Source organism: Corythoichthys intestinalis, chromosome 18 (genome assembly GCF_030265065.1).
Source record: "Corythoichthys intestinalis isolate RoL2023-P3 chromosome 18, ASM3026506v1, whole genome shotgun sequence".
Taxonomy (NCBI): domain Eukaryota; kingdom Metazoa; phylum Chordata; class Actinopteri; order Syngnathiformes; family Syngnathidae; genus Corythoichthys; species Corythoichthys intestinalis.
In genome coordinates, this window is record NC_080412.1 from 12,879,829 (window position 1) to 12,893,711 (window position 13,883).

General features: G+C 41.5%; 1 protein-coding gene across 7 annotated transcripts in view; it reads right to left on the bottom strand.

The window, feature by feature from the left end:
* Positions 1-13,883, bottom strand: part of nbeaa (neurobeachin a) — a 145,655-nt gene that overhangs the window by 58,540 nt on the left and 73,232 nt on the right. For all 7 annotated transcript variants that reach the window (XM_057820700.1, XM_057820698.1, XM_057820697.1 and 4 more), the window contains exons 17-23: positions 13,746-13,838; positions 13,567-13,675; positions 9,385-9,466; positions 9,195-9,318; positions 7,523-7,715; positions 6,771-7,442; positions 2,694-3,092 (exon numbers count right to left, since the gene is read on the bottom strand). In XM_057820700.1, the coding sequence (XP_057676683.1) occupies positions 2,694-3,092; positions 6,771-7,442; positions 7,523-7,715; positions 9,195-9,318; positions 9,385-9,466; positions 13,567-13,675; positions 13,746-13,838 (1,672 nt within the window). The remainder of the gene's footprint in view (positions 1-2,693; positions 3,093-6,770; positions 7,443-7,522; positions 7,716-9,194; positions 9,319-9,384; positions 9,467-13,566; positions 13,676-13,745; positions 13,839-13,883) is intronic.

Sequence of the window (13,883 nt, forward strand, 5' to 3'; positions counted from 1 at the left end):
CCTCTGAGCGTGTTGAAGAGACTCCCCGCCGAGCCACTTGGTGAGAAGGTCGAGCTCTTCGCTGGGCTTGAGATTGAGGCCTTCCGTCGCGTTGCAGAACATGGACTTCCAGGACAGGTAGGACTCTGGCCGGTTGTCGAAAACCTTGAACCCCGATGTCAGCAGATCACGCCGTGCTAGATAGGCTGCTAAATTGGACAGTTCACTTTGTGGGGTTGCTGAAGGTGTAGGCTGGTGTGAGATGTCCGTTCTCGCACGATGAGATTGGAGATGCTCTTCGTCAGCGATGTCGATGTGACGCACATGTGGAAAAGCACCAGCTGATTTTGGGCTATTTTCTGGTTGTTGAGAGTCATTGTGCCTAACCAGGTGCTCATTGTTTGGCGTTTGTGTGCCATCTGCTTGGACACGCTGGTCGTCAAAGTGAGCATGCACATACTCTTGTGCACGCCTGATGGAGGGGGGTGTCTTGGAAAATACCCCTTGCTCGCTGAGGTCGACTTTGGCGCGCTCCTCTTCTTCGAAAGTCGCCTCCCAAACTTTAGCTGCGGCGAGCGCTGCTTCTGCTTCACCTTCCGTCTTCAGAGCGTGTAGTGTTGCCTCGATGCGTGCCTTCTCGACCTCCATGTCGATTTGGCGTTTGGCGTACCGTGCTCTGGCGTAGGCAGCTTCGGCGTCTGCTCGTGCTTGTGCAGCAGCTTGACTCGTTCTGGACCGGCGTGAAGAATGAGAATGACTGGCCTCCGACCTGGTGACCACTTGGCTGATAGGTGGTGAAACTTCTTGTTGAGACATCTTGGGTGCTTGATGTGTTGAAAATCTTTTTACTCTTCTGCCCTCAGCCGAGCGTATGGCTACTCGACTTTGGCAGCGAGCTAAACCAACAAAGAAAAATGGAGGCCCAAACTCCTTCCTCTCATTTATTTCTTCGCGTGAACGTGTGCGCGTGTGTGTGTGTGTGTGGTAAAACTGAAACATACATAAATAACAACAAAATAACAGAATAGACACACCAAAATTACATCTAACCCATTGTTAAAACGTACAAACTTACAGATTTTGTTTTGTCAAGGGTTCCCAACGATGTATGGTGCAGAGGAGGTGTGCAACGTCTTAACACCTCAAGGCCTCTTTTCCAACTGAAACAAAAAGTTCTTTCTGCCTGCTGCTTACAGCAAGTCGCCACTAGGGGAAGCCGAGCGCAAACAGCAATACCAAAGAAAAACTTAAGATTCTGAGTTAGAATAGCGACATCCTGTGGACGGATGAACAATGTACAATCTTAGAAAGAAATTAAACCCAAAAAGTAGTCAACATAAGACCAGAGGACATAACAATTACTGTTAAATACACAAGCTTGACGCTAACTTAACGGGAGCTAGTTTTTCACTGGAGATTTGGCTAGCTCTGGCAGTGTTCAACGCAAGCTGCAACGAATGGCAGTAACTTTGTCATACTGCAAAATATGAAAACGTTTGAAACCATTACTCACCAAATTCACTATGCTGGCAAATGCATTCATCTAAAAAAAATTGGGAGTGAGACCTCATCTCGTCCAGCGAACGTGAATTTGTGCTTAGGACAAGATCATCTGTCGCAATCAGCGATCTTTGACGCTCTCTTTTTTTTTCCCCCCTGCATACAAACTTGTTTCTCTCTCAGCGGCTGTGATTAACCTCAATGAAGTTGCTCTCCTAGCTAAGCCTTGCCTATCATTCGTCTTTGTAAGTTTTTAGTAACTTTGTGTATTGAATTTGAAAGGAAAATGTGCGTTTTGTTTTTGGCGAACTTTTTCAAGAAGCTAAACTGTTGAAGCTACTCACACGTGGAAAAATACGATTGTACGTTTTAAATGTATTCATTTGGTATATTTCCGTTACAACGATTTGAGAGATCAATAAATTGAAGAATTTACGCCTTGTGTTTCGAGTGTTTATTTTTGGGTTTGCTGGAATTGCGTCACTGACACACGCAGCATCAAACAGGGGAAGGGGTAAGCGCTGCCGCGCCAAGCCACTTCTGGCTGCATTTTTGACACATGAAAAATAACGAATACGTACTACTCTATGACGGAAAATTTTAGTGGTTTTGTAACCGCGACGTTTTCATAGCATGGTAAACCGTGAAGGTAACCGGCACATGCCTACACCCGACCCCCCCATCCCCCTTAAAACTTTTCTCCTCGGATCTACACGATTCACGTAAGTCATCCTTTTTGACTACAAAACGGCGAATATCGCCGAAAGGTGAGAGATTTTCATGCCTGAAGAAACTCATTGATGGATACTGGAAGCGGTTGTTCACAGTTATTTTGTCTAAAGATTGTGCTACTAAGTATTAGGCTGAGGGTGGCAATACTTTTGTCCGGCCCATTTTTGGAGTTTTTTGTAAAATGATAAGGATTTAATTTTTTTTGCATTCCCTTTTTTTCATTGCAAGCAAAATGAAGATATTACTACCAAAGCATTTGTAATTGCCATCATTTTCTGGGAGAAATTGAGCATTATCTGACAGAATTGCAGGGGTGCCAATATTTTTGGCCAGCAGTGTATGCTTTGAGAGGCGGACTACAATTGGTCTTCAATGACACCAAGCTTCACTATTTCACAATTATTAAAAAGAATATTGATATAAATAAATATTATTGCAAAATATTGCAAAATGACTGAAGTGCATTTTAAACCACGAATCACCTGTGTGGTTGATGTGGTTGATATCTTCTTCTCTTTGCCATCATCCGACCTCTCGGTATCGGACGTTACGCTGGCCGTGTCTGTGCCTCCCCCAGCCTTGTGACCCGAAGCGTCGCTTTCAGCACCCGTCGTCGAGGTAGCACCGCCACCCTCGGGGAAGTCGGCCCGAGACGCCGCTTGGTTCTGGGCCTCGGCAATGGAGCTGATGTCGGCCAGCGGGCTTTGGATCTTAAAGGGCCCGTCCTCAGGGAGGTTGCCAGCCGAGCTGCAGCTGGTCATGTGGGCCAACAGACCGAGGTCGTCACTGGAATTGGTGGCTGCTGCTGGAGCGGGCTGATCCGGACCGGGTAAGACTAGGGCATCGGTGGCAGCCAGAGCAGGAAGAAGCTTCTCGTCAACCTGGAAGAAGCACGGTTTCAATTAGGGCTGGATTTGGCCTTAAAATAAAATTTAAAAAATGTTCAAAAGTAAAAGTGCTTATTTTTCAATGCTATATTAAAATTTTTATTCATTTATAATATTATTTATTAAAAGTATTTTAAAATACAGTAAGGTTTAATAATAATAAAATATATTAGGGCTTCAGCTATCGATTATTTTAGTAGTCAATTAATTGATGGACTAGTTAGTTCGAATAATCAAGTAATCGGATAAGGAACATAAAAAAATTATAATACCTGAGCTGGGCCTCAAACGGTATTAAAAATGTATACAGGGTGACCCAATAAAAAGTTTACACTCAGTTGACTGCTTGTTTAAAAGCCATTGAAACATATCTAAATAGGTTGTCATGCTTAAGTGATTCATTAAAGTGCTTGTGACACGAAAAAGCATGTTTATTTCATAATACACGCGGTATTTTATGCTCCTGAATGATATGGACCGCTTGGATGTGTGTGGAAGCGATCGCTATATTTATTTAGTTTTTTGAATCCCGCGCCAGGAAAATGAGTGACTTCCGGCTTCGGTCTCGCATTGAGGAGGAGGGCGCTGTGACGTGTACGGTAGAAGACGTCCTCTTCACGCTACAGTGTACTGTTGTGTATGAGGACGAAGAATTCAGCTGATTTTGCGGATTAATACTTTTATTTTTTGCATCACGCCAGCCAAACGGCTGCAGAAAAATCATTCTGTATGCGGGAGAGGCGTATGCGCCTTTTTGGAGTTTCAAAAGGTTCCCATTCACCGTGGATATTTACTGTGGGACCATTGGACTTACAAGGAAGTGAGTAAACATCTTGTTTTGTATTATGTCAAATACGAATACAGTGATTACAAAGTAAACACTATAAAATTCCTTTAAATAAAGGACTACTTACGTTTGATCATTGATAGGCATGTAAAAAGCTATCCTCACGCTCATTAGCAGTTAGCTGTTAGCACGTTAGCTACACAACAATTCCAGCCACCCTCCTCCAGGGAACGAACTGTAAACTGCTCTCCGCCGGGCGGTTTGCCGATCCGCAAAGAAACTCGACAACCGGGTCGTCATGTCAAATAATCCAGGCTAGTTATGTGTGATTTTCCACTTCGAAGACTTTGAAACATCCCTCGGTTCGGGTTAGCATGTCGGCTAGCTGTCACTCCTTCTGGTCTGTTTACATTCTCCGAAGCCGGGGAAGGGAAATGACATATGTCCGATTTAGGTGTCATAAAATATCGTTCGGCAGGTGTGACAGTAAAGGTAAAGTCGACTGTTTTGACCATTATGGAGTAATTTTGCCATGTCGTCTTGAATAAATGGATTTTTATTATTTTATATTCTATTTAGCACAAGTTATTTGTCATGACCATGCCATTTATTTAGCAATTGGGGAAAGTACTTGGGTAAAAAGAATATCCTGTAAAAACATTGAAGTAAAGAGACAGAAACAATGACATTTTGCCGCTCTCTTCGTCGCGTTTTCCTCATTGTGAATAGTTCCCCCTCGACGGGCTGACTGGTCCTTCTCAAGCCATTTATATAGCTATTGGGGAAAAATACTTGGATAAAAAGAATATCCTGTAAAAATATTGAAGTAAAGAGACAGAAACAATGACATTTTGCCGCTCTCTTCGTCGCGTTTTCCTCATTGTGAATAGTTCCCCCTCGACGGGCTGACTGGTCCTTCTCAAGCCATTTATATAGCTATTGGGGAAAATACTTGGATAAAAAGAATATCCTGTAAAAATATTGGGAGTAGAGAGACTGAAACAATGACATTTTGCAGCTCTCTTCGTCTCGTTTTCCTCGTTCTGAACAATTCCCCCTCAATGGGCTGAAAAGTAAAACCGATGAGCCTAGTCTACCGCTGACGTCATCCACCTGTTGGGGACGCTAAAGCCCTATAATTGTAGGCGTGGCTAACCGGCAGATTAAAAGACTAATTTCTCGTCATCTGCGCTTTGCTAAATTGTTGTATATAGTCAAATCGTCTCAAAATATGATTCTAATTCACATAATAATGCCATTTAAGACTTTTTTTCTGGTGTCGTATGCTCTTTAAGGTCACTCAATGCAGCTGGTAATCTCTCGTCTCTACAATTCCTGTGCTTCTGCTGAAAATGAAGAAAACTTTAGCTGTACCTGAATTGCTGCGTGCCGGTCTGACACCTACTGAGATTGCAGCAAATCTGAGAATATCCAGATGTGCAGTCTACAAAGTTAAATAGAAGCTGAAAGATACTGGAACAGCCTCACGAAAACCTGGGTCTGGAAAACCCGATCTGTGCGGACCAAAAAGTTGATTGACAAGGTGATATGTGGCCACCCCAGAGTCCAGATCTCAATCCCCTGGATTATAGCATATGGGCAACTGTGGAGGACAGTGCCTGTAAGAAGCCACAAACTTCTGTGGCAGCCTTGGAGAGGTCCGTTGTTAGATCTTGGGAAAAAATGACAGCATCCTACATAAAGAAGACCTGTCAAGCGTTCCGCAGGCGCCTGGAGGCTGTTGTGACACTTAAGGGAGGACACATTGAAAAATGGAGTGTACTATACATGTTCTTTACAATAATGTATAATTTGTGATTAAATTCTAATTCTAAGATGAATAAACATGGCATTTAAGTTGTATTACGGCAGTGTAAACTTTTTTTTGGGTCACCCTGTACATGAGGATCTATGTAAAACAAAAGCACAATTAGCTAACTTACATCGCAAAAGTCGACTAGTTTAAATGCTATAAAATGCTAACGTTTTTTTTCTATTTTTTTGTTTTTACAATTGTCTTAACAAATGGTTCAGACACAGATTTCCACAAAAAGGGCTAAATATACCAATAAACTAAATCACCAAAAAAAAAAAAAAAAAACACATTAGCTCATAAAAAAACTTTGCTTATGTTGGTCTTAGCAGGGAGCAGCTGGATTCAGTCATATGAAATGAGGCAGACAAAAGGGCAGTGTATCCACCCAAATTTTTTAAAAAAACTAAATGCAAACACTTTCAAAACAGACCATTACAATGGCACTTTAATTAAACGAATATTCGAAGCAGCAAAATTTAATTTGATTTTTATCTAATCGAATACTCGAGTTAATCGATTAATCGTTGCAGCACTAAAATATATCATAATTGAGGTCTGGCTTGGGCATCACTCTTTGGGTCATGATCATGTTAACATTGCAGCTTGCATGACCAATACTGTCATGGCCACGTATGTGGATTGTGGACAGCAGGTCTATGTTTTTTTTTGTTTTTTTTTTAAACACCAAAAATAACCACTTGTCCTATAAAGGGTTACAAAATGTCAAATATTGAAGAAAATGTAAATAAAATACAAAGGTTCGTCTTAAATATCCTTTCCTCTCTTCCTATCTGTGATGTCAACTCCCAAATGCAAAGTAATAACTTCAAAATGAAACACTCTCATCGTAGAGATCTTTCTGGTAAAAAATCAAAATCATTTTTGAACACACTCCATTAAAAAACTCGAATTAATTTATAAAATCAGTTTATCGCCCAGTGCTATCTTTCATATGGCTCTTCGAGTGGCTGATTAGGCTAATTAGTTGGTCAAGCTTTGTTGGGTGGTTAGTCTGTAGTTTGGACAATGGAAATATGTTGGATTTTCTTAGCATAAAAAGTGTTCTTACCTTGCCGAAGAGGAATCCGTTATTGTTGGGAACGCTGTCTTTCTCGTCAGCCAGCGTGATGAGGGGCCCCATGATGCCGTCGTCATCCAAGGTGACCCCTGAGAGACCCAAACCTGGCGGCACGTGGACACCCGGTGCCGCGGCAGCATTGTCTTCTTTGGGTACCAGGGTGCCATTGAGGTTCTGTACCACCGCACAGTAGGCGCTGTCCAGGAGCGAGTCTACCTCCACAAGCGGTCCGTTCTCCAAGGACCCACCTCCGCCCCTGCCCCCGCTGAGGCCTTCGGGACTCAAGTCTAAGTCATCCAACTTGACCTCAGTGGCCTCCACCTTCTCGGCTTTGATGTCCACCAGCAAGTCGTGGACCTCCACCCTCACGCCGGCACCTTGTTCTGTCTCGCCCCTCTTGACGGCACCGTCGGCCAGCAGGTTGCGGGACGAATCGCCCCCGGTCCCGCCACCTGCGCCCTCGCTATACTCTGCCTCGCTCTCAGGCGTTTGCGTGGCATCTTCCATCTCCAGGTTGCCGTTGACCACTGGCGCCGGCGAAGCCGACAGGCCAGAGATGGTGGACACTGAGCCTTTTTTGCCCTTTTTCATATTTTCCTCCTCCTGACGCTGGTACTCCTCATACATCTTGGCCAGGTACTCTTTGTGGGCTTCGTACGTCACCTGAACTCACGGCAATTTAAGCCATATTAGAAATGACCTACGAGGATGCATACCCCTCTAACATAGTTTCATGCACAGACCTTGGAATGCGCTATGGAGAGCGTGTCCACCCAGACCCTCCATCCGCCCCACTCGTATTTGATGGCGTGGTATAGCAAGATCCTGAAGATGTTGTATACCATCTCAGTGATCTTCTGCTCCTCGGGATTCTTTGGGTTGATGTAGCCCAGTGAGAACATCCAGTCCTGCCACACAGAGCACTGGAGCAGGCAGCTGAAATGCAAAAAAGCACCATGTACAAGTGGAGACATTCGTTCATTCGCCCCATTCAGTCAAAATGGATTGGACGCCTAGTTCTGGGATTGAAACATGAGCATTTACAGCCAGTTTAAATTGTTGTCAATGGCAGGCAACAAGTTCAAAATAAATACTTTTTTTTAATTTATGTTTGAAATTGATAAACTTAGTTTCTTTTTACTAAATAATAAATTAGTTTTAATTGAGACTTGGTGTCCACATATGTACATTTGTACGATACCAAATGTTAATATTGGGGTCTACATAACTCAAAATGTGATGTCCATATTTGTGGACGGCAGGTCTTTAAATCGTTTAAATCAGTGTTTTTCTACCTATCTGCAACTAGTGTGCCGTAAGAGATCGTCAGATGTGCTGCGAGAAATTATCCAATAACGCTTTTTAATTTTTTTTTTTTTTTTTTTTACATGGTCGGGCGGAGTTGCAGTAGGAAGGAAGGAGTAGATAGAAAGTTGTGGTCGTGTGCAGATGAGATGAGCGAAATGTTGCTCTTGTTGCATTCAATAACTGCTCAGATTTCTAGACATCAGCCACCTTGCTGTCCACGACAATGTGGACCACAGCATATCTACTGTAGATCATTTGATTAGACTCGTCAAGAGTCAATATACACGAAAGTGTCCTTTCGATTTTATCTTTATGTGACGACCGTCAATCTTCCCCCTGTGTTTTATTCCAACACATTGTCGAGGACAGCAAGGTGGCTGATGGCTAGAAATCCGAGCAGTTCTTGAACGCGACACGAGCACCTATCCTAAACGTCCTCTCAAAATGAAACACCCGTTGCTCCAAAACAAGTTGATGGACTATTTTGTTAGCTTTTGTGAAAACACAGAAACAGACCACTTTTTTTTAGAAAAACTACAAATGTAAATGAGAAAGCCATCAAAGCCATCTATCTTTTTGCTGAACTTGTTGCTTAATCAAAAAAGTCCCACGCTGTGGCGGAGACCTTAATACTACCTGCCTGCACAGCCATTGTTCTCGAGATGCTCAGCCCTGATGCGGTTAAAGACATTGCTTTTAAGTCCCCCTGTCTGATAATTCTGAGCTGTTCAAGCCTAACTGCTATAAAAAAAAAAAATAAAAACAGAGAGACTGAGAGCTGTTGACGAAGATTCCTGCCAGGATATCTGCTTTGTGTTCATCTAAATAGGCTCAAGTTTCACACAGAGTAAGTATAAATATCAAGAAATGATTAAGAAATTATTCTATAATTTTAAATTTACTGTACAGAAAGTAATTTTGGAACATTTTTGGTTTGCGGTGTGCTGCTGGATTTTTCCGATGTATAAACGTGCCGTGACTCAGAAAAGGTTGAAAAACACTTGTTTAAATGAACAGAAACTACCTGCTCTATAAATCATTGAGCCACAGCAACGAACACAACTCAACATATGCTTGGTAAAGCCTTAGGAGCGGTGTGACGAGTACCGTCTGTTTTCTCTGCTGTTGCTGAAAAGTTTGATCATGTCCGAGAGGAAAAGTCTCCTGACTTCCATCAGCTCGGCGCTGGGAGACGAATTCTTCAGTAGCGTGGCGACCACTTTCAGGATCACTAAATAAGCACATGAGTAAAATTACGAACCGCATCATTAGTAACATCCACACGCAGGTTACTCACTGGGATTCTGGATCTTGATGGTAGAGTCCGGTTCTGGGTGTGGCTTGTGGACCACCTGCGTGCACACCTGCTCCGTAAGGATCTGCAAAGCCCATGTAAGGATGATGTCGTGAGTCGGCGAGCCATTTGTGATGGATACCCTAGTCTTGCACCGATACCGATACTGATAATAAGATCCGAAGCAGCCCCGATACGGCATTAAAATTCAAGCATCATTTCGGCTACTAATTACGGTAATACCAGCCAGGATTTGAAGTTTCATGATCACTGACATGACATGAGCATCCATAAAGATGTTAGCTTTATGAGAAGAAAAGTAGGCTATCTAACTTCTGTCCTCTGCTAGCATAAGTGATCAGCACATTAGCTAAGGCAATGTACTAATGTTGAAAAATGGCACTTACCATCGACTTTATACGAGTATCATTCTTGAACATATTGAACAAACATTAAAAAAAACTTCTCAAGTTTTAGAGGAGTTCATTCCCCTATTCATTCTTACCGATAACAGGTGGGCATAAATATTGTTAAGGAGTGTCTGACTCAAGGGCGTAGTTGTTTGGTCTCAATATTGGTAGGGACGATATAACAGCATAACCTCTATGTACACTTATTACTGGGGACAGGACATTAATAAGACCAAACAGATTTGGTGAACATCGGTCAGGGCTACATTTCTCACTAATACGAACCTAATTAATTGATAGACTAAATGATTAATGCAGAATAATTCTGTATTGACTTATACTAAATTTCACACTGCACATTTACAGTATAATGTCTTAATCTGATAATATTTCTTAGATCTAGTCGATTAATTTTTTTCATCTTGTTTTGAGTTTTTAAGGCTAGTTAACAGATTATTGCATCAGATTCTTCCACTTACTTTTAGTAAATATTGCCATTTGCTATTAAGCCCATACATCTAAATGTCAGTAATTTTTCACCTAAATCAAGAAAAAAATGCTTTCAAATAATGTTCTGAACAATATAATCTTGAATTAAGAACACAAAATAAGTCTGCTCAGTTTATTTTCAGCTAGCTATTTTTCTTATTTCAAGAAATCTGAGTAAAATTTACTTGAAGCACTGGCAGAAAATTTCACTTATTTCTTGTAGATTTACACTGAAAACAAGGGAATTTAAGGTTGGGGTTTTTTGTCAGTTTTAAGGTGGTTTTTGCAGTGCATATGCATTGGTTCAGGTGATACACCTTACGATTCTAACCTTTATTTTCAAGAACTACTAAAGAAACATTTTGAAAATTCCAGAATAAATGTCTGGATTTTATTTGCACATTTTTATGGCATTATTTGAACACAAATTATATTAACATACACAAGAAATACAAACTTGTTAATCATCCCTTAATTATCCAGGAATGCAAAAATAGATAAATAAATAAATAAATAAACAAACGTTTGTCTTAATACCACTCAAAATTCGCTGCTCAGCCTTCGCCGCGTACAGATGCACTCTGAAGCACTCTCTTATCTTAACCGATAAGCGCTCAGGGCCAGCAAGCTCGACTCCCAGTATGGCTCCAAAGAATTTGAAACCTGGAGACTTGGATAAAATAAAATCCTCCATACAGAAGTTGGAGGTCTCCTTGACTGGCTTGATTCAAAACCAGAATCAAGAAATCGTCAGAAAGCTCCATTTAATTTGCACTGAAAACGAGAAACTCAAGCAGGCGGTCTAGGAGAGAGATGTTCGCATCAAGAAGCTGGAAATTTTGGCTAACGATCTCGACCAGTGCCGACACGCAAATGAGCTCATCATTTCTGGATTACAACTGACGCCTGGCCCAGGGGACACAGTGTCGCAACTGGCAATTGCTAAGCTGAAAGAGTATGGAATAAACATGGAACCACTGGACATCCATCGCTGCCTTCTGCTCCCATCGGGGGGAGAGGACCGGCGACGGTGCTCATGAAGCTGGCAGACCACAAGACCAAGACTGCCCTGCTTAACCAGCGCCGCCACCTGAAAGGGTCGAAGATTTTTTTGAATGACAACTTGACTCGCCGAAATGCCGAAATTGCAAGAAAAGCACGTCAACTCAAGAAAGCTGGGAAAATAGCCAACACCTGGGTCTCTGATTGCAGGATCCTTGTCAAGACGCAAGATATGAAGATTAAAGCTATTACAAGTCTTGACCAATTGACTACAATCGCTGGATAACTGTAAATACTACACCGCCGACCAGTATAACAACTCGTGGATGTGGACGGTAAACTGAAACTTATCAATGGCAGGAGTTACAAGAATCTTGAACACATTAAGGATTATCTACTAAAGACAACAAAGGCTCTGACTTTAATTTGCACGGATATAACATGACACAAACGTATCGGGCATCCAAGGGGGAGGGGGGGTTGCAATTATGATTGAAAATCTCCTGGAATGTATTACAATTGAACTCCTAATCCTCAATTGTAAAAACATAATTATCTGCTGTGTCTACCGAACTCCGGATTCAAATGTCTAGTTTACTGAGTAAATGGAAATGGAAATGAAAAAGATACTGTATAAAACGAATAATAAGCATGTTTTCATTGTGGAGACATTAATCTTGGGATAAAATATGTACAGCATGTAGTTTGATTTTCTCATACATTCATGTCTGATGAAACTGTTACAGTGACATTGTGTGCGCCAATTGTTGCCACCATGTACACCTTAGCAATGTATCTTAAGAGACTTATAAGAAAAGCATTTTGAGTCGCTACTCACAGCAGCTGTGATAACATGTCACACACATAGCCACAACAAAATGTTCCACAGCAAACAGATGTAAAAATGTCAGGGACATGACAAAGTCATAACCTTGTACGCCCTAAAATTAATCGAGCTGTTTGTCTGGACGCTTAGTTACTAAACCCAGATTGTTGACTGTGATATTTTACAGTTTTGATGTATGTTCCATGCCTGAATGTGCGTCTTTAGTTGTACGGGGGACGGGAAACTGATAAGCATATGCTTGTTCTCGTCCGCCTTTGTCGTCTTCTTCGGTTCCTTCGGGCAAATCATAACACATTTTGTAATTGTCAATGATACCAATGATGATGACAATAAAATTCCATAAAAAATAAAAAATAAAATAAAAAATTGTCTAAATAAATTAAATATAAAAAAAAAACTACAGGGAACAACAAAAAAATAAAATAAAAATGGAGCCTTCCTTTACACTAGTGCTTTTGTCCACAAGCACAGCCAAACACAACAAAAAATGAATCAACAAAAAATGAATGCTCCTTTGGGCTGCTTAAAGACCACACAGGCAAAATAAAAATGAAAACTGGGGAGAAAGGGGTAAATCTTGGTTCACTATATTTCTTACAGCTGAGCAGAGTTCACTATATTTCTCACAGTTAACTAGCTAATAACAGTTAATTAACGTTAGCATGGTATAAAACACAGACAGGAAGACACTTCTCCTCAGCAGCTTCCTACTCAGGTTAGCAAGTTCACACAGTTTAATATAATGGTAATGCTAAACTGTGATACAGGAGGGACTTTCAGAAGCAAAATTAGTGGCGCATTTCCCACCTTCACAACAATGACTTTTTACATTACTTACAGCGGCTGCTGGCCGAAAAAATCTTCGAATATCCCTCCTCTTCGAAGCGGGCGGAGTAGGCGGCATTTCGACATGTAATTTTTTACTGTGAGAGTGTGTGTGCGTGTGTGTGGAGGGGGGAGGAGGGGTCATGTCATCAGCCAATCAAATGTGCGTTTGAGAAAAAAAAACATGGACTGGCATATTCAGCAAGTGAAAAGGGGTTAAATGTAAGTCTGAAAATAATGAAAATAATTCACTTAATAATGGTAGGGTCAGTTCTATCATTACAAAATATGGAAAGACAATCTTAATGATCTATATAACACATTATAATAATGCAAATAAGGTTGCTTAAAAGTTGGTGGGGACAATTTGAGCATCCTGAAAAGTTGGTAGTGTTTTGTCCCTACCGTCCATATGCAAACCTACGCCCTTGGTCTGACTAAGCCATGTTAGCAATTATTTTACATTGAAGTAAATTTGCAGTAATTTATTACTAAAAGGGGGGGAAATGTATTCCGGCCAATACTGCACAGCAATGTAGCGGTATCGGTTGCCAAAAAATTGTACCGGTGCAAAACTAATAATCAGTCAGTTGAATTAGGTTGATTGCATACCTCGTAGAGCGTATTGTAGGTGGTGACGGACACGGTGTTGGTGTGCATCATCAGACGCTCGCCGAGAAGCGTGAAAAGGCTGTGAGTGTGCATGATCTCCACCTTCCTCCTAATAAACACATCCCGTGTATAGCAACAGAAGAAACTTAAGTAGCTATTTTACAAAGCATTTTACTGACTTGTGACCGAGATGCTTGAGAAAGTATCCGAGTACTTTGAGGGCCTGTACTCGGATACTTTCGCTCTTGGAGGCCAGCAGCTTGCAGATCACCCTGGGACAAACACAGACAAATTCCAGTTATTTGAATGTTCTGCCC